We start from the raw sequence: 26,454 nt of genomic DNA on the forward strand, positions 1-26,454 counted from the left end.
CTCTCATCAGACTTTGTGAATAAACTGATTAAGCTTAAAGTAGCTTAATTTATTGATATTTTCCTAAGAACATGATTAGAAACACACCAAATGCAATCTCTGAGCATGATCATCTAGAGAGAATAATTCCTCAAGAGGATCAGTAGGGTTTTTTGTTTTACAGATCTCCTTTAATTTAAGTACAGCCCTTGAAACAGAACAGGTGCCAGCAGAATCCTGGGTCTCAAGGGAGGGGAAAAGGGAGGGAAAGAATAGGTGATCTCTAAGACAGAAGGAAATCACTGGGTTTAGAACAAGGTCAAAAGAAAGCAGGATTTCTTCCTAAAAGAACACCCATTTCCAAGGGTGTACCAACGTACCTGTCGTCAGTCATAGGCATATGTAGATACCATGTATGACCTGGGTGTGCAACACACGGAGACATGTATTTGACAACTTTCTGCCACTCATTAGCCTGTAATTTCAGTCTGTGAAATTAAGCATTCTTACAGGTTAAAAGGCTATTATTGAGAAGCAAATCTTGCGGTTCTTGTTTGTGCTTATTAAGACATTGTAAGGAAGCTGCAGATGGTTTAGTAGAGGAATGGGGTGGTTGAGATCACCGGCTGGTTAAAAAGTGGATTAAACGGAAATCAGCTTCACTGACTGTTGAAGAGAGAGGTGACAAATTTCCAGAGGCAAGTAGAAATGAGATGTCTTCAGAAGTCTGTATTCACTCTTCATCTGTTTTTCATTCTACGATAAGAGATGTGAGTACTACCGATGAGTGTTGACTTTTGAGTCACGTTACATTCTTATTTCGGAAACCAACTGCAGGGAGTAATACCAGGTAATTAGGATTGATACTTAGCTCTTCTAAGGATTTTGCATCTATAGACAGCAAATCCCTTCAACTGGTGTCATTATCCACATTTTACAGGTGGAAAAGATCACACAGAGAAATGTGGAACAACCTGACGGAGGAGTCCCAGAGCCAGGAACTGAACGCAGTCCCTGAATTCTTAAGAGAGTGTTAAGTCATTGAGATGCCAAGAACTGCAGAAATTACTTGTAGCACTGTTTAAAGAACTGTGTGGGGAATAGCAGAAGAAATCTCTCATTGACTTTAGTGAAGCCAAGATTTCACATGGGCGTTGAGTGTGATAGAAGAGGTAGCCTGTTATACCATACAAGCTGCACGTGTAAAAAATGACTGAAAAGCAACACTTTAGTTATGCTCCTCCAGGCAGTTCTAATCCTGAAGACCTATTATTTGAAAATAACTTTGACACTCAGGGCAAACAGATAATGATGACTGTAGGATTAACAAGCTCTAGACAATGGGGTAAGGCAAAAATAAAAAAAAAAAAAAAGGAATTAGAGAGTATTTGAGATTTTAAAGAAACTGGAAGATTTTGAATGAAAATTGAATTATGCCAAATTTTTAGATAGCAACTTGCTAACTTATTATTATAATGCATTGCAGGTTTTGACAACCTGGGTTTTGACTAGTTTACATGACAGTTTTTGTCTACGCTTTTATTTTACATGGCTTCATTCATCATTCATCTCTGTGTCAAAAAGCCAGAAAAGATATTTGAGCTTTCTGTCCATCCTATTACTCTTTAAAAGCACAGTGAAACACATTTCAGGATAAATATTGATTAACATCTACATTTACAAAGGTGTTTGTGTCAGATTGTATTGCCTCAAAAATGATGAAAAACCGTGGGAGTAAAATTATAGAAGAAAACTTAGTTAAATGGGGCAGCAGGAGGAAACTTTCAGTAAATGACAGAAACCAGAGTATAAGGTGTTTATATTTGTTTATAAAACATGTTAATATTTAACATGTTCTGCTTTGTCCTGTTCATACAATTTGAGGCCAGAATGATGGAGCACTAAGTCTTTTAGTCTGACCTAGTAGATATCCCCAGCCACTAAATTTTATCCAATTATACCTATGGTAAGTCCAACTACTTCTATTGGGATACAGTATATTTTCCACAGAGACATCTTGTTTTATTTGAAGATTTCCAGGGAAGAAGAAAACCCAACTTCCCTCTGTAATTTGTCCTAATGATTACTCAATCCCATGGATAAAATTTCTAATTTGAATTTGTCCAACTTCAGCTTCCAGATGTCGACTCTCTGTTCTTCTTTTCCTCTACAAGATTAAAGGGACCTTTATTTCCTAGTGTTTTCCCCTATGAAGGTATGTACGTGCTGTTATCAAATTGCATCTCCTTCTTAGTATGGTAAGCGGTCCAACTTCTTTTTATGCAATCCTTAAACCAGCTTTGTGGCTCGTCACTTCACTCTCACATCTTTTTCAAATGTGCCCCTATGACTACGTGTGCCAGACGCGTTGCCAGCATCCCATGGGCAGCCTGGATGCTGCGGCACGGGGAGATAAAATTAACTCCTTGCTCCTTCTCGCCTTCTCAGACTTTATGAAGATGTTGGGCAACCTGTTGTTTCAGGTTGCGTCCAACGTACGCTTTATTTGCATCGCTTAGCACTTGTCTTTTTTAGCCCAAGCCAAATTAAATGACTTACCAAGTCTACTTGGCATGTGAGGGGCTACAACAAAAGTATCTGCACGCATGAGTGGCCTTGCTGCTGTGCCTGGCGTCCCGCCACGCGAGGAACGGCCGCGGGGATGCGTGAAGCCCCGCCACAGAACAAACTCCCGGGCGGGTGGGCGTCCGGCTGAGGGGGGAAACGGGGACTTCTCCGTGGCTGGGGCCGAGCACGACGTCTCCGCTGGGAGCTGACAGGAGGGGAGCCCGGGGAAAGGCGGGAAGCGGTTGCGGCGCCGGGGGAAGCGGGAGGGGAGCGTGCCCGGGGGCGGGCGGCCAGCCGGCCGCCTGAGGAGATGGCGGCGGGGAGGCGCCGTCCCGCGGGGCTGCCCCGGGAGGGCGGACCGCTCCCCGCCCGCCTGCGCCGGGGAGGGGTGTGGAGGTGTGACCGCTGGTGTGACCGTTAGGCGGCGCCGCCCCCCCGCCGGGTCCCCTCCCTCTCACTGCCCTCGCAGCCGGGAGGCGGCGCGGAAAGACCGCGCGTGCGGTGGGGCGCGGTGCGGGCGGCCCCCGGCTCGAGCCTCCACATCATGCCGGCCGCCGCGCCGCCCCCGCTGCACCCCGCGGCGGGCTCCTGCTGCCCCTACGGCCACTGCGCGGGTGAGTGCCCCCTTCCCTCACCCCCCCCCCTTCCCGGGGGGCAGCCCCTGCGCCCCATCACCGGCCCCCCTGCCCGGCAGGCGGTCGGCTGGAGGGGTCCTTTTGGGAGGAGGGGGGCGAGCTGGGGGCGCCGTGCCCCGGCTCCGGGGGGCGTGAGGCGGCTTCGGCGGCGGCGAAACTTCCTCCCCGGGTCCTGGCGGGTCTGTGGGGTTGCGGTGAGCGGGGGGAGCTTTCGGTGGCGTTTGGGCTTGAAATGGGGGCTTGAGAGGGACGGAGGAGGGAGCGATTCCCGCTTGGCGGTGGGATTGAGGCGAGGGCTTTGGGAGGGAAGGAAGGCTTTTAAAAAGGGGGGTCCACAAAGATGCGAAGTTGGGGTGGTTATTCCACCGTGCTCCTCCAATTACTTTTATTTTTGATTAAAGAGAACCCCCCCTCCGCCCTCCCGGCTTTGTATCGTAGTGGAAATTAATGAAGTGGATTCGTTGCCAGCCTTTGGGAAGCGGAACAAGAGGCTACTACTACATGGAGGGCAAGTCTCTGCTGCTTCCCACAGGGGTGCTGGGGGTCAGGCTATCTGTCCTCCTTTCCCCAGGCTGAGGGACCACCTCAGCAGCCGTGCCAGAGACAAGAGCAAGCTTTGAAGTCTGAATGTGAAGTCAGTGTTTACTATTCTGAAAGGCACGCACAGTGTCATCTGTACTGCAATAAAAATTGAAGATTAGAAGTAACTTGCATTCTTAATAGTCGGTGTGAGTATAGTTCACTTGGAATGAATGCTCGTGGGCTGCTCAGAGAGCACCGATGCTCTGCAAAAAAGTAAATAGCACACGATGTAAAGATCTTAGGCTGCTGCACAACTGTGTGTTAAAATGCACTTAAGGGTTGTGAATTTTCCCTCAGTGGGGAAATTACTACAGCTGGAGCTACGCGAGTTACAGGCACAGGCTCAAAGGGTGGGGAGGGCTGTTGTGTCAGATGTGGATGCTGTGACATGTGGTAGCCAAACCTCTCTGGGGAAGAATGCTGGCTGGGCCCTTTTATCCCCTGACTTCTGTAGTTACATTGGTTATGTTTGCTCCTATTTAATAACAGAACAGATATTTATAGGAAAACTACTCCGTAACTCTTCATGGCGCAGCGTTATTTTCTGCCTTCCTCAGGGGACATTCAGTAAGTACTCAGTGTCAGCAGGACTCGACGGGCCACTGGTTTGAGCTAGTGGAACAAGTTTTCAGGTTGTGAGACGCTGTCCCATAAACTGAAACTTTTGTTACAGTGTGTACTGAAAGGTTTCCTTTTTAAAAAAAAACAAACAAGCCCCTCGCAACAGTATAACAAAATTCTGGTTTCTTCCTTCATTTAGATCGCAACCTATGTTGTGCGAGGGGATAATCTAGGAGTTTGTCACCAAACCTGATAGTTCATCATGCATGCTTTTGCTACTAGTTTTATATAGAAATGAAAATGTACGTATATGCATGTTTACATGCAAGTTTGTCTTCCCACCTCCTTGTCTCCTTTTTCTTTAGTCCACCTTTTTCCTCTTGATGCTTCTTGTGTTTTTTATACTGTCTAAATGCAGTTTTGACTCTTTGAAATGTTGAGAACCAGCACAAAGTCCCAAAACAGTCAGCAAGTAGAAACCAAGCTTACAAATCATATTACAGCTACTTTGTATAGTAGAAGTGCAGTTATTATAGCAACTCTGTCATGCTCTTCTCAAGAGGTGGCTGCATTTTATATCTCAGGAAGCCGTCCTGCAGCGCTCTGGATAAAACTGATCCTGCAGAGTTAGAGTTTCTTTCTTGTAGCGTAATGGGTGTGGATCTCCTGAAATGGCATGTCTTTTTCCATGAAAATTCTTGTAGGATGTTAGGACACATCACCTGAGAGCTAGCTTCTTGTAAATCTCCATCTGTGGTTCGTTAACCTGAATTGGTTAATTGGACTTAAACTGCCAGCAAAGACAAGATAACTTGGTTTTAATTCAAGATATTGGCAACTGTTCAAGCCTCTGAATTGGAGCTGTGCTAAAGTTACCTTGTCTTTATTGGGTTTTTTTATACTCAAGTTAATTACCTTGGGCATGCTAACCTGAGTTTTGAATGTATCTTTATCTGGTAGTGTCAGTATGTGCTTTGTATCTGTCTGCACTGCTGCTTTTTCTAGTCATGTTCTGCAGAGCTTCACAATTTTGGCATCTGCAGGACTTTCAGCATGTGGTGACTAAGGGAAGTTGTGTGGGATTCATTTCCCTATTTCTAAGATTACTTAGCCTAGTTTGTTTTCTGCAGAAACAGCTATAGTTCTGTAGAAATCAGGGAAGCTGGTGGTCCTTGCTTCTTTTCCAACAGCTCTAGGGTGAATTGAGTTGGTTTTTGTCACTGCTTTTCCTCTTTTCCTTTGACTTGATGATTCCTAAACATTTAACAACATTTGAAATCAGTGTTACATAGATTTTCTTGTAAATATATTTACCATCAGAACATTATGGTGACTTTAGCCTCAGTTAGATCTGATCCAGATCTCACTGAAGGTAATGTGAATATTTTAATTAGCTTCAGTGCCACTTGGATCAGAGCTGAAAATGTAATAGTTGAAAGAGGTGAATGTGGCACTTCTCTTCTTAACAGTATACTCTTTTTCCAGGTTTTTCTCATTTTCAGGGTACGGGGTCTGTCCTTTTGGAGTGTTCACCAGTTACTGGAAACAATGAAAAAAAGAGGGGGAGCTACTGCCTTGATTGTAAATGAGTAATGTAAATTTGGAGTTTTGGTAATGCAAATTGTTCATCTTACCTAGCAGTAGTTTGCCTTCACTGCAAATGAAAGTCAGGCATGTTTACATCTTCCCTCTGTTGCTAGTATAGTTTGCTCAGTCTAATTATTGTAAGAATGCAAACCAATTATTTATGTCATGTATTCTTAGAAGAAGCTCTCAGTAATCATTCTGAAAACACCATCTCCCACTCAATTGGTATTGCTAGCCTGCTCATATACTCCAATTTTTTAGTTTTCTTGTCACCCCAAATAATGTAGTTAATGGAAATGCTGAGAAATGTCTGGTGGTGTGAAAATCCTGATCTTTCTGCTTGTCATCATGCTTTTAAGTCTAATTAACACTGGCTTAGAGTTTTCCCTGAGAAACCCATTATCTTTTATAAGTTCTGCAAAACAATTTATTTTGCGATGTTGACTTTAATATATGAGTCTCTTCTGAAAAAGCGGTTCTGTAATAATGAGGTTGGGAATTCTACATTTATATGCGAGTTAACCTCTCTTAAATGTGCTAAATTTCCAAACTTTTGGGTAGTTGCCCCTTTTGCAAACCAGATGGAGAATCAGACTCTAGCTGGGTCTTTCCTTTAGTTATACAACAAGGTTATTGGTAATAAAGGACCTGGAAGCCAAATTAAACCCTCAAGTGACACCTCTGCAAGCTCTCTTATTTTCACTGTTTGCTCAGTTGCAACCGATTAGTCATCAAGTTGAGATTTAGGAAGCAACGCAAATAAAATCTCCCACAAGAAGAAAAAGAATCCTGCTCCTTTGACTGAGGCAACATTGGCTAACAGGATTAAAAAGCAGTGAAAGCTTACTTTGTGATGAAACATGAATAATTAATTTGAAATATATGGTAGTTCAGGAGTCAAGAGCATCAACGTGAAAGTGAAACTCCCTGTACACTGAGCCTTGAGAAACACACAGAGGGCTTTGCCAGATGCATCCTGGCAAATATCGCAGTTGTCTAAGATGTTTTTGTTTCCCTCTGTCAGTTCTGCCCTCTCCTGAAAGATTCTTGGTGGAAGGTCCTGGACTGCAGAGGTCACTTCCCTGGTTACTAGGGCAGACCCTAAAGCTGTCAAACTGCAGAAAGCAGCCATGGCTGTTCCCAATAAAATACACAGCCTGTCATCTTTGAAAGAAATGAAATAAATGAGCAGTTTCATAATATTCTTTTTTTGGTTTTATGCAGGGTAACAACTTAAACTGAGCCTCACACCTCCAAAGGCACTGATTCATTTCACGTGCAGTCTTACATTTCACTTAGTCTTTACAGATTATGCATCTGTATACTTCTTTAAAGGGCTTTCTTTATGCTTGCTTTTTAATTTGCTATCCTTAAAATGTCAGAAAGAAGATAATGAAAGTGGGGTTCTGCTCTTAAAAAAAAAAAAAAAAAAGGTAAAAATGATGGCACTTGTGACTCATTACCAGACTACATGAAATCTTTACCTTCATCTGCTGCTCTGGGGGTGATTCAGCTCAGTTTAACACTAACACATGGCAATAGCCATCTGTGTTTGCTGTAAATATTTTATTTTTTAATTACAAATGGCTTGATTTAGAGAATCTGAAACTATACAGTGGGGTGGCCTGCAGGGGAAGGAGGTGAGTGCCTGGGAAGGTAATTTTTGCCCAACTGCTTCTGCCAGGTTGGAAAAGGGAGTGTAACACTGAAAGAGCAAACCAGGCTGCCCTGCAGCAGTCTGGCCCCTGCTGCTCCATCCTAGGGGGAGCTGGACAGGAAAGGGCCAGGGCAGGCTGCAAAGGGGCTCTGAACATTTAGTGAAGGAGAAGGGGGTGTGGGGGGAAGAGGCAAAGAAAACCCTGAGTTTATCTTCTTTGAGGAGAAAGAAGGAAAGGTGGCTGCTAAATGTCATTTATGCCTTGTGGTTCTCATACAGTAAATACGGTCACATGCTGCTGCATGCTGAGCCTCCTACATGCGTTTTGCTGCAGGATGGCACCCACACTGGGGCTGGGGGTGACACAGAGGCACCATCCATCCTCAGAACGGAAAAATCCAGAGCTCATCTAGCCATAGTGAGGGATCCAATGTGGGCATCCCTCAGGCTCCCTCCCTCGGCTGAAGTCCAGCCAGCTGCAAGGTTTTCTACCCAGGCTGTCCCTCCAGACAGTCCTTCTCATCTTAGGAACTCCTTTGCTACAACATTTGCCTGCTTTTTAGCTGCTCTGGTACTCTTTGCCCTCTAGGATCTCCCATAAACTCAAGAGGTCTATGTCCCAAAACTGGCAGCGAAAAGGGGGTGAGGGAAATCAGCAGGGAGAAGGGAGTAGAGTGCTGCCTTCTTTCTTTCTGGAGTGAAAGACTGGGGAAGAATGAGAATGGGCGTTTATGGGACTGAAAGATTTGGAGATCTCTAGTTTCTAGTTTGCATGACATAATGAATGTTTATTTTATTCTTTAAATAAAAAGCAGATATGTTGAAGATACGGTGTATGATGCAAAATTTTGAAGTCTTCTTGCCTGCCCTTATGAGGGCAGGGAGTGGGTAGAGGTGCACGTCTCCCATACTCTTGCACTCTAGCAGTAGCCACTAAGGACGTTTTCTTTCCTTGCAGCTGACACTTTGGCACTTACTTAATGGGACCAGACATATTTGGCCGGGAGAAACTTTAGTTCTGTTGGTGACGAGTGAGAGAGAAGGAACCCAACTTGACAGACAGCTGAGTTTGCAGGGCTGACAGTTAAAGGAAAAATAATATTGCATGTGAATTTAAGCATGCTTGATGTGAAATTGTGAAAGATAATGAACTTGGAATCCCATCATATTAATTTTATAGGACCTTCTAGGGCTAAAACTGTATATTTATAAGATAGAGATATTATTCTGGTTTTTTTTTTTCCTTTTTGTAGATGAGCCCAGATTAGTTTTTATTTGCTGAACTTAGAATAGTGCCTGAGCTGCTGAGTGATTTTAGTTTTCTACAAATTGGGTTAGACTGGGTCAGCGATTGATCTCCATTACACTCGTGCAAATTGGACATGGATGTGCTGACATAAGTATGACTGGAGATGCCCATTAGGGTAGCAGAAATTATGTTATAGAAATTAAACTGATTCCCTTTTTATTCTTTTTTCATTATGACAGTATCAAAACTGTTCTTGAAAGCTTCCAGCTGATAAACAGTATTTGTAATATTGAACATGGTTTTGCTTTCCTTCTGCACCAGTATCTAATGCAGATAAGAATTTGTGCAAATACCATGATGAGTTAATATTTTAATGTAATTGGATAAAATACACTTTGGTCTTCTAAAAATACTTAGATTGTGCTTATTTTATTTGGTTTAGTAAACCATGGTTACAATACCATATGATTCACAGTAATATTTTATTGCATAGTATATTTTATAACTGCCTTACCATGAAATGTATTCTGAACACATATGATTTGTTCAATGTATTTGTTCAGTGTATTAAAAAAATTTATTTCTATGAGTCCAGGTACTTATAATCGAACATTCAGGTTACAAAGTCAAGCCTTTATGACTATGGATTAGCAGTGCTGTCCCTGCAACCCGTGTTCCTGTGCGTTAAGATATAAACATTAATTACGCTATCAGATGCTGCTTTTTTCCCCCCAGGGTCTCTGGCTCCATCAGTGCATATGATGGACAAAGCTTACCTAATGAGCGTCTACCTACTGTTTACCCTGGCTGTTTGTGCCTTTCACTGCATGCTTTTTGAACCCTGCTGTTAATACAGGCTTATTAACTTGTGGGCTTTTCTGTCATGGTTATTGCTACAGCAACAAACATGGATTAGCATCTCTGTGATACCTGTAAAGAGAGGGCCTGAACTGCATTCAGTGGGAGTCAAGGTACAAAAAATAAAGCCAAAAGTACTTTAATTCGGGGAATAATGCAACTTGAGATGCCCAGGTACTGAATTTTGGGATGACTTAGCATTATCTTTATGTTCTGTTATATTACCTTGTGTCTGAAGTACCTCTTCCAGTCTATTCTCTTGCAGCTGTGAGCACTGAGCAGGTCTGCGGATCAGGTCTCAGGATATTGTTTTGGCCACCAGAATGTGATCCTCTCTGAGAAATCTAGATTAAGTCGATTGCTTTGAAACTCTATGGAATTGGTTGAGAGAAAATCCAGTTCTTCGGGGCTGCGCTGCCTTACGCAGAGAAACTATTCTTCCTGTGTTCTCTCAATACATACTTTTCAGCTCTTCTAATTACAGAGGTTAAGGTCTCTATGGACAACAGATTTTTTTTTTACGGCACAGTCCTGATTCCAGTTTATCTGTAAAAGAGGATCCACTGTACCCTGGAGTAGATACAGGAAAAACTGTATGTACTTCTGAACTATCTTGTATGCAAGGAGGAGGTGAATTCAAGTCATGCTGACAACTTTAATTTTGTCCTGTCTTAATGATGACCTTGGTAATGTTCTCTTAATGTAGTCACCTGTTTGTGTTCATGTAGTTTTTCCTGTTCTTTAAAAAAAAAAATCAAGGTGAACTAATATGGTAAGTGACAACAAAAGCAGGTAGATGTCCTTTATGAAGAACTGCAAGGGGGCAGACCATGTGAGGACAGTTCCGTTGCTCACTCCCAATCCCGTCCCTTTGCCTAAGTTCAGCATCCAACCTGACTTCCCAACCTGCTGTTATTCTCACCTTCACATTTTACTGTTTCCCTATTACAGTGTCCATCTGCTTCCACTGTGTCAGCAAAGTTCATAGACATTGCTATCAGCCAGTATTAAAGTTCATAGGAATTGCTGTCAGACAGTGTCTGATTATGGCCCTATTTGCTCCCTTCCCTGCAGTCTGTCCCAGTCCCTCTTATAACTTCTTTTCTCTTATCCTCCCAGTCCAATTCTTCACTAGGTTTCCTTTTTCAGTTTCAGGGTCTGGCCCTGCTACACACTGGCTGGCTTCTGGGTGGTGATACCAGAAAAGCAATGCCCCTTCCAGTTCCCTCTCCTATTCTCAGTCCTCCTCTTCTCTCATTGCAAGTTCCAGCTCGCTCTCCCAGCTCCTACTGCATTGTGTCTCTCCTTGGCATTTCCCCAGTCAACTTCCATTTTTAATTCCTTTGCCATACCCTGTTTTATAAGAAATTTCTAATCCTGTCTCTTTGCTGGGCCAATTTGTCTTCCATAACACGTGGGAGGACAGAGTGACCCCCTTCTCCCTAGTCCTGTCTGTCTGTCTCTGTACATGTTTGTCTATAGTCTTAGTTTCCTTGGGTAGCAAAATCCACGTGCTCCATGTTTTCTTCCAGTCTCCCTTCTGATAAGCCATTTCCAGTCTCCTTGGTTTCCCTTATTGACTCTCAGTCTCTGTGTGAGAAGCCCAGCCACCTTTACTCGGTCCCAGACTTTTGATTCAACTGTTCAACTTCCACTTTTTCTTATTAACGTTACTGTCTCGGCCTGATAGCTGGTGGGGTTTTTGAAAGCATCCAGACACTGACCTACCGAAATGGCTTGCATACCTCTGAATGCCCCATTTTCAGATGTTCCTTTCCTTCGTGATCTGCTCTGTCTGCTTTTGTCTGACTTAAACAGCTTCTACACAGAGGAGTGCCATGGGATTGCCAAGAGAACGGAGAGACAAGCTGTCTTCTCAATTCTGGTGCTTGACCCTTGTCTAGCAGTTAGTAAAGTAGCTATTACAGGGGAAAAGACATTTTTGAAGCTTGGCTTGAAGCATGCTGGGGTCCTCAAAGTCCACCATACCTCTGAGCTGCGTGAGCCTTTGGAGCTTGCTCAGGCTGGAACTAGCAGGGACTGTCCTGCTACGTTTGATACTGTCTCGATCCAGTCCTTGTGAAATCTGACTTTCTTTTTCTACTCAGGATTTTATCTGGACAAAACTGGCACAGTGTGACTGCCTTTTGTTGTTGCTGAAATAACCACAAGTCCTGACTCAAACAAAATCTCTGCCCTAAAATGCTGTAAAGCATGGCAGGGAGGCAAGGATGGGCGGGAGGGAGGGAAAGAGAGGGTGCTACAGCTATGGCTCTTTAGAGAAAAATTCACCAGTGGTGTTTGCAACAGTAGGGCTGTAAATAATGCCCATGTAAAATTTACTTGCTGTAAAAGGATGCCTGTGATCATATTTTGTTTCTGTGTAACTAATTTAGTACATTGAGACTTGTACTACTACTTCAGTCTTGGGCACTAACAGTATGCACTAGCCCTGAAAGTTGCAACATTTAATAATTTACAGCAAGAAGGCATACTTCTAGAGGACTCAGATTGCATCCTGGAGCCAACTGCTGATGCACACTGGTAACCTGTGTGAACTACATACTTGGCTGCTCCGAGTTAAAGGCCAGAGACATTCTTCACCCTCAAGTACTTTAAGACACTTGTTGATACTTCGACATGAATTAAATGTTTTGGGCTCCAATTAAGATTAATTTTTTTTCCCCTATGGTCTTTGTTTTGCATGCCCTCAGCAGGAATTGCTGGGGCTTGAGGAAAAGAGAGACATTTTTAGTGCTGTTCTTTCCCTTCCCATTTGAAACAGTATTTTCTTTATGCTGTACTGGGACCAATATATCAAAATGACTCCCAGATACACAATTTCTGTCATGTGCAACTTCACTTGGGTGAAGAATGCTGCTAATGTTTTGGGGAGTTTTCACGGTTGCTTTTGTAAGTGGAGGCTTTCATATTGACCCAAGGCCCTCTAAATAAACTGCAGGGCTTAAATAACACCATCTTATTCACAGAAAGCAATGCCATAACTAGATCCTATTTCAGTGTTGCCTTCTGTTTTAAATTGCGTTGTAATACTCCTCATAAAAATTTAATTCCGCTGCAACCTATGACTTGATAGCAGAATTAGCTGCTGGGTAAACCATTCAGTTAATTACTGAAACTGTGATCTCAAGCAGGAGAGCCAAGAAGGAATGCAAGATGAGTGGAAATATTTTAATTAATGAACAAAAACTTATAGACTGATCAAGGGAAGGGATAAGTTTTGAAGGAGAAATGGCAGCAATACATTTTTAATTGCAAGAATAGGTGACCTCTGGCAAACCCCACTACTCTGCTGTTGTAGGGGGTTTAGCCAGGCAATTCCTTAAGATATAGATTGGTAGAAGCTCTGTATACACACCTTATTCAGAGCTTAAGTCTTCTGAATTCATTTTATTTTACTCCAGGTTCAGAGTATGAGCCAAAACCCTACAAGGAAAGGTCTTCTAGAGGAATTTTTGTGGTTTCCCCCCTATGCCTTTCCTCCCTCAGTGGGATTGACTGTGACTATCACAAATGGTTTGTGAATTGGCTTTTAAAAATGAACCACAGAAACTGTGCTCCCTGCAGCAACCACTTTCTCTCCAGGAAGCACTTGTGCTCTGGGCAGTAGCTACTAAACTTCATGTTCCTACTACCTGTTCAAGCCCCCAAATCCCTGTTTGTCCCATCCTCCCTGCTTCTCTAGGGATTTGGTGTGATCATTTACCCTACAAGCCCATCATGTCTTCATCATCTGGAGCTCTGTATCGCTCTGTGAGTCCCAGTTTTCTTTTCTCTGTGCCCACGTGCGCAGCTTAGGTGGCACGCGTGGTGCCCTTGACCAGCCATGCTGCCTTACCCCTGCCCTTCCACAGCAGCAGTCCCCAGCAGCCTCCTCGGCCATGCTGCTCCCTTATGGTTTTCTGCCTTCTTAATCTTTTGCATCATCCTATATATTGATACTTGGTGATACACAAGCACATATAGATAGATGTGTATACAGAAAAAAATAGACAGATGCATGCATGCATCCATCCGTATTAACGCTTAGAAGAAATATGTGTATTTGATAACCATTAGCTCTCAGTAACACAGTAAAAGAAAAAACACATTTTATTCTCTGATGTATAATTCACCAGTACTCAGACTCATTGAAGTGTGTTTCTGATCCCACCTCCCTCTTCCTTCCTCTCCCACTTATATATAAATATGGAAAGAAGATTTTGAAGCAATATAAATTGTCGCTATAGGATTTGTGTATGTGTATGACCTTTGAAGGCTTTCTAGAAATACTTGTTACTGCTTTAAGCGTGTGCACTTTCCTGACAGATTGAGGCTTGCTTAACGTGTATCAGTTAAAATAAATATAGCATAACTGGAAAATAACAGAAATTATGACTGCAATAGTTGTAACAGGCAATTGAAATTGATTTTATTATTTTATGTAATGTATGGATTAGTCATTGTGACCACCACTTTGACAAAATTTGACTCTTCCCCTTTTCTCAGAAAACATTAGGAGATTCCTTTATGCATTGATTTAAGCATTCATGTAACTTCCTTTTTCATTTTAGAAAAATATGTGGTATCATTCTTATTCCTAAAATGATTATATATTAACTTGTGGCTTGTGTCAAACTGGTTTTGGCTAGGAATTCAGCCAGTTTAAAAAGCACAAAAACACTTTCCTGGATTGTCTTAATAACTACATAAAACTGCTCTTAGAATTTATAGAATTAAAAAATACACTTGGTTTCTGTTTAAAGCTTAGCCAATTTAGTGAAGAAAGGAAACATAACGGATGTTGGGATAATTGAAACAATCAACAGTGCAGCCAGGCACGTAAAATGAATGGTTTACAGAAAGGTGCGATAATAGCAGCATAGCTGGGAGAAACATAATCTGTGGGAAAAGTCATTATTAGTGCAACATTGGTTTTATGTTGTACCAAGATTATAAGCAGTAAAAAAGTCATGCGCTGTTCCCATAAGCAAGGTAGTGCTTTGATGACAGCTTTTGATGACAGTGGGAACTGTTGATTAAATTCAGAGCTTCGGCAGTTCCTGGTAACCAACATGTTCTGGGGTTGATTTAGATTTCAGAGAACTATTATTACATATTAATTCCCGCCCTCCTCCCCCCCTCCCCCCCCCCCCATTCACAGTAGGCTTTATTCTGGGTGGAATGTAAATATCTGATTGCTGAAAAGTCACTAGCACGTATGTAGTCATCTTTTGATAACAAGAGATCAAGCAGAATGAAGACAGAAATAACTTGTACAACCACCAAGCATTAGTCACACGTAGCTCTTTATATAATGCTTACGTCTTCAGTAAGCATGCTGGCAGCTGAGCTTCTTTGTAATATTTATTTGGAGAAGAAGTATCTATCTCATTTGGCAGAGGAAGAAAATTAAGCCAAGAGTTAAAGAACGTGCTGGGGGGGCACACAGCACTTAGCTGGTGAGAATATTACAACTAAGAAGAGTCCATCATCGTACATCGAACAAAGCCAACAGCAGAGTGGAGGTCTGTAGCAGTGTCTCCTCGTGTGCTTTCCCCACTCAACCCCCAGCATTTTGGATCCGCTATTTTTTGAGGCAGAGTGAGTGAATGCTGCAGCAATTCTTGTAATTTTCCCTTTTGTTTGTTATGGTAGGTGAGGAGGCGTATTTCCTCTTTGCTCTATTATGCCTTGATGAAAAGGACAAATAAAACCACATAGCTTGAAATACTGGAAATGGCTTTTTGGCAGTTGAAAACCAAAATGTAGTAGGCTAACTTGCCAGAACTCTTGAACATGCGTCTGTTAACCCTAGAACCAAGAGGAACGCTCACATGTGCAGATTTTCCTTTGTGGATGTGCCCACTGCACTGTGACTATGTAATGTATGAAAATGGGTGGGATTTTCTGGGAGATAAGCCATTTGTGTATGCGAATTTCCTTGTAATGGTTCAGTAATCATTCTGGCTGCTTTCTTTTGTCTTGATCCTGTTAGTTCATACACATTGAATGTTTGTTCCCAACTGAACCGCAAGACTATTAAATGGAGTTGGAAGCACTCTGTGATCTCATTCTGAAAGTTTATTTCTTGAGGCTGAAAAGAATTGCATTGTAATCAAGTTTTAATCTGAATAAGTACAAGAAATCAGAGTACTTTAAGGGGACATTTTTATTCTTAGCTGTTGTGTTTATAGACAGTGAATTATGTTATAGCTTGGCTTGTCCATAACCACGTGTTATGTTTTCAGTTCTTCCTTTTCAGAATTACACATAACGAATGGTGCTGTTTTCTTTGGTTGGTGTTCTAAGATGAACTATCGGAGGGAAAATTGATAATGTCCCTAGAGGATATTCAGGACTTTGTGTGATTTTGCATAGTTTTTAGAGTAAAAAAGTCAAACCAAAATATTGGAAAACTAGGACTCCAATTATCAAACAAAACTAAGATGGCCTTTCTTTAAGGGAAAAAATTAAATTACATTACTATTAAATGTACTATAAAATTGCTGTAAAATTATAGCAAAAGTAATACTTTTTAAAAAGAATCTCATTTACTTAATTTGTTATAGAAGTCTAGAAACTAAATGAACGGTCCAGGGAAAGTGAGGAGGAGATAATTATTTATAAGAATATAAGGTTGCACACACATAGCCATCTGGTAGCAATTTTAAACCAGAAGTAATTAACTTTTACTTCATGCAATGTAACTTTTACTTCATGCAATGTAATTGTGGAACTTGTTGCCACAGAGTTTACAGAGGCCAAAACTGTAATTGGGTTCAGAAAGGAATTGAGTGAGTTCATGGTAGGTAGATTCATAAGAGGCTGCTAAACAATCTGGATGCAATCCTGGCACAAGTAACCCAGTTTTGTTGAGGATTTCTGGAAGATGGGAGGATTTAGGAGAAGGATCTATTTGTTTTCAATATTATTATTTTTTTAATAGCATTTCTCTGTCACAATGTGCATTTACATTTTCTCACAAACTTGAAAATGTTTGTAGTTGCATGTATGTGGAGTTACTCCTTTATGGCAGTTAAAGTTCTTTATAAGCATTGAATGCATGTACCCTTACTCTCTGAGGTCACGTAGTCTGATATGTAGAAAACTGTTACTCAGAAAGATCTGATGGTGCAAAATGAATAATATGCCCACTCTTTGTTTCCTTTAGGACGCCGAGGCTTGTTTGACCATTCGTCACACCATGCAAGCTCAAAAGTAAAAGAGAGGAAACTACACGGGACTTGTCCTCCTGTTGGTCGTGGAAACTATGGAAAAACATGTTTGAGTGAAAGCAATCACAGGTCCCCGTTTTTTAATCCCCGTAACGGTTTTCACACGATACATTCAGAGCACAGTCCTGTGAAGCCAAGGATTATTACAGTGGTGAAACCTGGCGGACACACACTCAGAAGGATAACCTTGCTTCTCAACAGGAGATCAGTTCAGACCTTTGAACAGCTGATGGCCGACATTTCAGAAGCTCTGGGATTTCCACGCTGGAAGAATGACCGTGTGAGAAAGCTTTACAATCTGAGAGGCAGAGAAATCCGAAGTGTTTCTGACTTCTTCAGGGAAGGTGATGCATTCATAGCTATGGGGAGGGAGCCCCTCACTTTGAAGAACCTGGAAGTGGTATTACAAGAACTTTATCCTGAAAATCCTTATGCTGCCAGTGCTGCTGTTCAGCAGAATGAGGAGCAGTCCCAAAAACTGAAGAGCAGACTGTATGACAAGGCTTCGAAAGTGGACAGTGGCTTTGATGAGACAGAAATTACCAAGAACTGCAGTGATGGCATGTCTCCCAAACTGGTAGCTGGACATGAAGGAAGAAGTCAAGCCAAGACAAAACAAGAAGAAAAAATGAGAACCAAAAAAAAGTGGACTAGAGAGAGCTGGGGTGGTGAACAAGGAGTGAAGCCTTCTAGAAAAACCCAGGAAAGCGAGAGGTACCTTAACCATGAGAGGAGTCCTGAGGAGGGATTAGAAGAGAGTTCAGAGGAGGTGGTGAGGTGTGAGAAGTGTGAACAGGAAAGGCAGGCCAGACAAAAGCTACAAAGGGAAAGGCGGGCTGAGGCCTCATTTGAGAACAGAGACCTGAACAGAGGCTCATGTCAGAGGTACCATGTAGAAAGAAACGCAAAAATCAGGAATCGCCAAAAATCTTCAGAAACTTGTCTGGAAGGTGAAGAAGTTGGTTGGAAAGATAATGGCTGTAGGAGGACATGGAAGCCCCTACATAGGAATGTTAATGAAGGGCTGGAGAAGCAAAAAAGGAGCATTGAGAAGGAAAGGGATGTGGAGAAACATGAAAACCGTGGGAAGGAAGTAGTAAAAATCAAGAAGAATGCTGTAGAAGGGCTGCAGCTAACTCATGAAGCGAAGGAAGAGAATGGAAGTAGCTGCATAATGAACCAAAGTGGTTGGCTAAAGAAAGACACTCCGAGGGATGCTGAGAAATCATCTAAAACACATAGGGAGGGCAGAGAGGGACAAAGGGCTAAAGAGGAGGGTGCCAGAAGAGAGGGGAATATCATGCGTAGAGAGAGTGACGTGACACGACGAGAAAAAACAGGGGAGCGCAGAGTGAATAAAGAAGAAAACAAGGCTCAGGGATTGGAAAACACAAGCCGGAGGCATGCCATTAAAAACAGAACTGATGTGGAAAAACAGTATGAGATTGGCAGAACTATTGGGGATGGGAACTTTGCAGTGGTGAAGGAATGTCGCCACTGCGACTCCAATCAGATCTATGCCATGAAAATTGTTGATAAATCCAAGCTGAAGGGGAAAGAGGACATGATGGAAAGTGAAATTCTGATCATTAGGAGTCTTTCTCATCCCAATATAGTAAGCTTAATTGAAGTGTATGAGACAGAAGCTGAGATATACCTAATCCTGGAGTATGTCCCAGGAGGGGACTTATTTGATGCAATCATAGAAAGTGTGAAGTTCACAGAGCATGATGCTGCTGTCATGATCACTGACCTGTGTGAAGCACTGGTTTATATTCACAGCAAGAACATTGTCCACAGGGACCTCAAACCAGAGAATCTTTTGGTAAGTATTGGCAAACACATTGCATGTGTGCAGGAGTTGAATTTATTTTCCTTTTAGTTATGGATCTTTGAATATTTTTAAGCAAATACTGTGCAGAGATAATGTGCTACGGCAGGACTGTTTGGAAAAATGGGTACAATTTTGAAGTGAATTTACCATTACAGTTTACTTCCTGTAGATCTGCTGTGCATTGCAGATAGCAGTGCTTGCAGATAGAAATTCAAATAAAAATGACATGGCTTTCAACGGTAGTGAGCATTTGTATTTTTCTGGAAATCAGGCCTGTTACTTAGCATCTGACTTTTAGGTATGCAAGGATGAATTTTTTTTGTATGAAGCATGCACTGAATCATAAGGCATCTTGCTTGCAGACCAAAATTTATTAAAATTGCTAATTTAGCTTATTTATTTGGTGGACTTCTTGTCCACTGCAGTCACACATCCTGCAGAGCGCTGTGCTAGTCCTCTACTGTAGTGATTTCTTTCTTGTGACAATTTATTTTCTTAGGAGCAGAAGTACGATGTGGTTGATTGAAATAATCTGACAGTAAAATGTGAGTGTTTTGGTGAAATACAGCACTAAAGTCAGCTCAAATACTAACTTCATGCCAAAGAGAAAAGTTCTTTTTTCCGTCATATTTCTGAGACTACATTCTTTGCATCCAACACTGAAGTCAATAGAGTTACTCACATGTGTGAATATGCGTAGAAATATTTGCAGTATTGACACTTGACAAGACACCCATTGTAGAGCAGTAACAGTAAGCAACTCTCTCTTGCTAATCGTGTTTTACACTCCTGTACTAGGGTTCCAAATTTCCTGGCAGATAGATAGATACCAAATATTTGCCACTCTCTAACATATCGGATTTGATCTGCTGGTGGAAGATCATAGTTGGCCAGGTAATAGATGATTTAGTCCTATGTGCCGTTCAGTTCTTTAAGGGAATTAATTTTGGGAAGCAATTGATTTGAATTTCTGGAGGAAAGCAGCAGTGTAGCCTGTAGGACGTGCAGAGGTTGAACAAGGCTGGGCCTGAAAGGTTTGCTCCCAAACCTTTTGACTAACCAATAGCATCTATAGTAGGTCCTGCTATGCATCCTGCTTAATCTGATGAAAATCCTTGATATGTGGTCTGTGTGTAAATAAAAGACAGTGAGTGCAAGTGGCTGGTTTGCAAGAAGAAGTATGCATCTGGGCCCTGCCTTCATGTCTCATTTTTGCCATTAGACCAAAACCTCACTTAAAACTGCAGGGCTTTCTTCCAGAAGGTGATTTTTCCATTATGAACCAGGCTCTGGTCCCTCCTATTTGCTGAAAATAAGCTAGTGCGTGTGAAACACCTGAGACCAGATGCTTCATTTCCCTCTATAATATGTAATTATCGCAGTGATACAGGTAAGCAAAGAGGCATGATACAGGTCCATTCTGTTTGTTTTCACATTCAGTTCACAGCACTCCAAAGCAGAGATTGCTGGCAGTGGCAAAGTTTTGTAGCACTGAAATAATCCTGTTGTGCATTCTGACAGCCAGAAAATATTTTTCAAGGACAGACTAGCCCCCAGCCTGTAGCTATTTTGTCATATGAGAGCAGTGTTACCCAAACACTATGCGAAAGAAAATTGTACCTGTTCCAGTTTCACCTTGCTGCTAATTGGCCATGAACACCTGTATTAATATCATTTACATAAAGCATCCTTTTGAAAAGTTAGTCTGTTCAACAAGCCAAATGAATTTATACGCTCTTGATAGTGTTGGATTGCTCACGTGCTATCTAATAAGCATCCCTATAAATACAGGACATTTGAGCAAGTTTCTGACTTTTCAATGTGCTGCCTCTGACTCTTCAGAGTGACTGGAGCAGTAGCAGCAGAGTAGGAAAGAGAGCTGCCACTAATCTTAACGTCAGCCAGTGCTGAACAATACCAAACAGTGTTGAAGCAAATTTCATGGCTTCGTCTGCTGGTGCTGGGTCAGGGGCTGGGGGCAGTCTTCTGGAGAGGAAGCACAGTGCTGGAAGTGCTGGCATCCTGCAGGGATGTCCTTGGTTGTGGGATACCTCTCGCTTCAGATTCCTACACTGCGGATGTTTGTCTGAATTAGTCTCCCTAGACTTTCTTTGTACACAGAGAACAGAAATAGGTACGTACTTTTAGGCTGTTTACTTGTTTGTCCTACTCTGGTGTCGTCTTTTGGTCAAGTGAATCCTGTCCTTTCTTGTCAGCTGTTTTTCCATACTTCCTAACCCTTTCCAGCAAATGGGGAATGGAAGAGAAAAGATCCTTAGTCTGTTTTACTAAGGAAATGTGTTTGTCCACTGTAAACCTGCTTTGTGTGAGAACCTAACCCTGCTCATAGTGACTTTTGAACCTACTGGCTAGTTTCCATCAGAGCTGACAGAGAAGCAGCAGACCGGGGAAAAAATATTTCCCTAAGTTTCATGAAAATAAGCAGCTGGGGAAAGAAGGGAAACTGCTTCTGTCCCTACAGAGGAAAAGGTGGAAATACACTTTGATGTCTAGTGAATTGAAAATTATTGACACAGGACAGAGTTGGAAACCTGGTTTAATTATTAGTTCACTGCACTACTGTTCCTCTTGTGGAACTGTCCTCTAGTTATAAACTTCTGTAACAGTCCACTATCATCCTTTTTTGTTTTCCCCCTCCCTCTTTCACTACTGTGTCTGTTCACAATGATTAGACTCCTTGCAGCATAGCTGTGAGGCAGAAGGGTGATGACTTGCGCTACAAAAACAAAATCTGTTTGGCAGCTGCTGTGAAGACAGCTGCTCTGACTCCCTCCCATCTGCTAACAGAATCACCTCATTTAGGACTAGGTGTTCAGCAAGAAAACCTTTGCTACCAAGGATGAGCAATGTGGTGTATTTGGTCCCACAAAAGAAGCCAGTCACTTCTTTAATGCTACCTGGAGGAGCAGAATTTGCTGGCAAGGTTTTTAGCTAAGGGACTGTTTAATTCTACAGGTGCTGGCATTTCTTGACTTTTGGGTGAGAAATTAATTTCAAAGTGTAGTGTTGTTTTTCCAGGTTATAGCTGTAAGAGATCCAAAGCCACATCCTTGCCGCCTTTTGTGTGTGTGTATTTGTGATTGTAAACTCATCTCCTTGTACACTTCCCAAACATGCTAATGTGGTAATTGTTTAAGGCTCAGCTTTATAACTAACATGTATTATAGCTTTTTATGCTTTTGAGGTTTTTTCCTTCCCCCCCCGCTTTCTCTCTCTCTCAAGCTTTCATATATGTATGAGAACTTCAAGTATAGCCTTTCTGTCCTTTAACTTTGCTTTTGTGACACTATTTACATATACACAAAGCATGGTCAGAGGTTTCCCAGTGCATATGAGTTAAAATCCTGTTTAACGAGTTACCTGTCAAGAGCTTTCAGTATGATAAACCTACACAGGGAATTTTCTGTAAGATTTTTCATTGAGATTCTTCTAGCTAGCTAGCTAGCAGCAAGGGATGTCTGAAACTCAAACGTGTAAGCGGTGCTTTTTCTTTAGCTCTATCTATTTCTAATATACAAAATGTCCCATGGGCTAGCTTGCTTTCATGATAGCTATATGAAGAATCTGTGCTACCATATATATGTGCATACAGAGAAATATTAATGCTATAAATCATCTTCTTAAACACCCTGATGGATTTCACAAGGTAGATATGAAAACAAACAAGAGCATGAAGAGCTGGGAATCATCAACAGGCAGGAGAAAAGGAAAAGATCAGTTTATCCCTTCTTTGAAGATGAACTTGGCTTTGTATTAGTGTATTATAATCTTCTGGGTGTATGTCTGGGATAGCTAGAAATCCTCAGACAATATTGTAATATCCTGCTATGGCATCTGCATTTGAGTGAGTAGTGAGCAATTCTGACTGCCTTTAGTCCAAGACTACCAGATACTGGCTGCCCTTGCAGTTGAAGGACACAAGTAGCTATATGGCCTAAATTTGCTGTCTATAGAAAATGTACTGAATACTGGTCTTCCTTATCTCAGTTAACTCTATAGGCAGGTAAGACAAGGCAGCACTTTTAAATGGACTTTTGGAACCATTCTTTGTAGTCTTGAATGCAGAAACAGCTGCCTTTTAGGTGTCACAGTAAAGCTAGTATGTTCATCTAATGTTACCATTTTTGCTTTTTTCTCACCATTTCACAGAGCACATACAGTAGATGTCAGAGGCTAGATTTCTCTTCAGCAGGTTGTACATTTCTGTGATACTGCTATAAGTAAGTAGTCTGGCCTCAGGAAAGAATAAAAGCAACCTGAAAAGCTTTTGTTTCTACAGTGAAGCATGTTTGCATGCTCAAGGTGATGCCAAGTGACCAGAAAGGTAGACTGGAGAGTACGAAGTTGGGGGTGAAGGGAAAGCTCACTCTTCCCGAGCTGACTTTGAGTTGTTCTGAGCATAGTGTTAGTGAAGATGCTGAGGAGTTCTGGGCTGAGGTTTTCAGGCGTGCTGACGGGTTACATGCTGTCTTTGAAATGATTGTCACAAAGCTGTGAAAATGTAGCCACGGTGCATGCTGTTCCTACCTGTTCGGTTGTTAAGTAAAATGAAAGCTCAGTGGTTTTGTCCTGGAAGAACAGATGGTGCAGTGTTGCCACCTTGTGCTGTGATGAGAGATTAGGAGTCTGGCATCCTGATAAAAGAAAAAGTATTAACAGTGTGTTTTACAAAGCAAGACCTTTCCTGCTGATCTTGGGATTGGGATTAAGATCAGTGTGTTCTCCCCCCTCCCCACCCCCCTGCTGGTTTCTAAAAATTTATATAAACATTTCAGTATTATTTGTCTTAGTACAGTAGCATGCAGGGTATTAGTTGAACTTCCACATGACGTAATTTTCTTATGTAATTTTAAAAGCTTTATTTATACAATAGGAAAATATATTCATGCTCATATTTTCATAGCACATATAAAATTGAGCATTTCAATTGTGAGTTTTTGTAGCATTCTACCACTATTACCCCTATTGTTAGAATATAAATCCTGTGGATAGATGCTGCTCTAGAAAGTAATTGTTACCTTTGTAATTTATTTTTCATTTTTGTCAGCTGTTGTGTCCACAGTGCATCATGGCAAAAAATCATCATGAAGTTGACTAATGTAATAGAGAAAATGGCTATGGCATTTTAGCTTTCTCCTGCAGAAGTTTTGACTGAGTGGTTGTAGTAAACTTTATTTTCAATTTCATACTGAAAAATATTTTTTCTTAGAAAACAAGAAAAAAAACCCAAAATGTTTTGCTTAATCAAAACTAGAAGAGTGCTTATATTTTCTATAAAGAAGATAAAAAGGGATTAGTAGGCTATATTGTATTATTTTGTAATGTAATATTTTTTTTTAAAAAAAGAAAAAACCAAACTTTTTGCTTAATCAGAATTGGATGAGTGCTTACAGTTTCTATAAAGATGATAAACGGGGATTAGTCAGTTGTAATATAGCAGAGCAAATTTTGTCCCATCTGTGCCTTTAGTTGTCTTGTAATAGAGACCATCTCGAATTTTCAGCTTTCTCAAGCACTGCCTGATGGCAAAGTATGAGGTGTTGTCGTGGTTTAACCCCAGCCGGCAACTAAGCGCCATACAGCCGCTCGTTCACTCCCCCCCAGTGGGATGGGGGAGAGAATCGGAAGAGTAAAGGTGAGAAAACTCATGGGTTGAGATAAAGACAGTTCAATAGGTAAAGCAAAAGCCGTGCATGCAAGCAAAGCAAAACAAGGAATTCATTCACCATTTCCCATCGGCAGGCAGGTGTTCAGCCATCTCCAGGAAAGCAGGGCTCCATCAACTGTAACGGTTACTTGGGAAGACAAATGCCATCATTCCAAATGTCCCCCCTTTCCTTCTTCTTCCCCCAGCTTTACATGCTGAGCATGACGTCACATGGTATGGAATATCCCTTTGGCCAGTTGGGGTCAGCTGTCCTGGCTGTGCCCCCTCCCAGCTTCTTGTGCACCTTCAGCCTTTTCAGTCCGTAGAGCATGGGAAGCTGAAAAGTCCTTGACTAGTGTAAACACTACCTAGCAACAACTAAAACATCGGTGTGTTATCAACATTGTTCTCACCCTAAATCCAAAACACAGCACTGTACCAGCTACCAGGAAGGAAATTAACTCTATCCCTGCTGAAACCAGGACAGGTGTTAAAGCCTGGAGTATACCTGTCGCATTATACTCCAGTTTGTCCATTCAAAACTGGAGTCCAGACTTCCTTGGCTTTCTTGTACACATTTTAGCTGCTGATCTGTTCCCCATAGTTCCAGAGACAGACCATTTTTCATTTAAAGCAAATTCATGACATTTTTTACCTCTTAAAGAATATTTGAACATCAGTCACCAGTATTAAGAATACTGATGTGTTTAATTATACTGCTACATTCTTCATGACTTGGCCTTTGAATATAGGATCATAGTTTGGGTTGGAAGGGACCTCTAAGGGTCATCTAGTCCAACCCCCCTGCCGTGGGCAGGGACATCTTCAACTAGATCAGGTTGCTCAGAGCCCCGTCCAACCTGACCTGGAATGTTTCCAGGGATGGGGCATCCACCACCTCTCTGGGCAACCTCTTCCAGTGTTTCACCACCCTCAGCGTAAAAACTTTCTTCCTTATATCTAGTCTAAATCTACCCCCCTTTAGTTTAAAACCATTCCCCCTTGTCCTATTGCTGCAGGCCCTACTAAAAAGTTTGTCCCTATCTTTCTTATAAGCCCCCTTTAAGTACTGATAGGCTGCAATAAGGTCTCCCCAAAGCCTTCTCTTCTCTAGGCTCAACAACCCCAACTCTCTCAGCCTTTCTTCACAGGAAAGGTGTTCCACCCCCCTGATCATTTTCGTGGCCCTCCTCTGGACCTGCTCCAACAGGTCTGTGTCTGTCTTATGCCGAGGGCTCCAGAGCTGGACGCAGTACTCCAGGTGGGGTCTCACCAGAGCAGAGTAGAGGGGCAGAATCACCTCCCTCGACCTGCTGGCCACGCTACTTTTGATGCAGCCCAGGGTACGACTGGCCTTCTGGGCTGCGAGCGCACATTGCAGGCTCACGTCCAGCTTTTCATCCACCAGCACCCCCAAGTCCTTTTCCACAGGGCTGCTCTCAATCCCTTCATCCCCCAGCCTGTATTGATCCCGGGGGTTGCCCTGACCCAGGTGCAGGACCTTGCACTTGGCCTTGTTGAACCTCATGAGGTTCCCACAGGCCCACTTCTCGAGCTTGTCCAGGTCCCTCTGGATGGCATCCCGTCCCTCTGGCATGTCGACCACACCACTCAGCTTGGTGTCATCTTCAAACTTGCTGAGGGTGCACTCGATCCCACTGTCTGTCATTGACATATTTTGTTTCTTAAAATAATGTTTTATTAACTGCATTACAAATTAATGCTAAAGACTCATGCATGCAAAATTAGAATGGGAGGAAGTGTTTTGATTACTTTCCAGGTGGATGTAGGAGATGGGAACTGCTAAAAAGACCCATTTAGGAGAACATTCTGCATGGATCCATTTCTCCAACTCTTACTATGTGATGACTGTGACACATTTATTTTCAGGGCAGCAGGTAGAGTAGCAGAGTAATTTGTTAAGAAAGTAAAGCTTTTGTTTGTTTGTTATCAGGTTTGGTTTTTTTTTGTTAGACTGGTAGGATGGAGATAGGCTTTTCAAGTGGCACAGTAAAGTCAGTAGCTTACCTGGGAATAT

At 42.1% G+C, this 26,454-nt stretch overlaps 1 protein-coding gene across 4 annotated transcripts in view; it reads left to right on the forward strand.

Moving 5' to 3' along the window:
• Positions 1-3,073: 3,073 nt before the first annotated feature.
• Positions 3,074-26,454, forward strand: part of DCLK3 (doublecortin like kinase 3) — a 31,938-nt gene continuing 8,557 nt past the window's right edge. For 2 of the 4 annotated variants that reach the window (XM_076330883.1, XM_076330884.1), the window contains exons 1-2: positions 3,074-3,161; positions 16,851-18,739. In XM_076330883.1, the coding sequence (XP_076186998.1) occupies positions 3,092-3,161; positions 16,851-18,739 (1,959 nt within the window). In that variant the 5' untranslated portion in view covers positions 3,074-3,091. Of the gene's footprint in view, positions 3,162-4,327; positions 4,332-15,139; positions 15,205-16,850; positions 18,740-26,454 lie in introns of those variants that run through there. The other 2 variants (XM_076330886.1, XM_076330885.1) reach the window with 2 other exon arrangements.

Source organism: Aptenodytes patagonicus, chromosome 2, assembly GCF_965638725.1.
Source record: "Aptenodytes patagonicus chromosome 2, bAptPat1.pri.cur, whole genome shotgun sequence".
Lineage (NCBI taxonomy): Eukaryota > Metazoa > Chordata > Aves > Sphenisciformes > Spheniscidae > Aptenodytes > Aptenodytes patagonicus.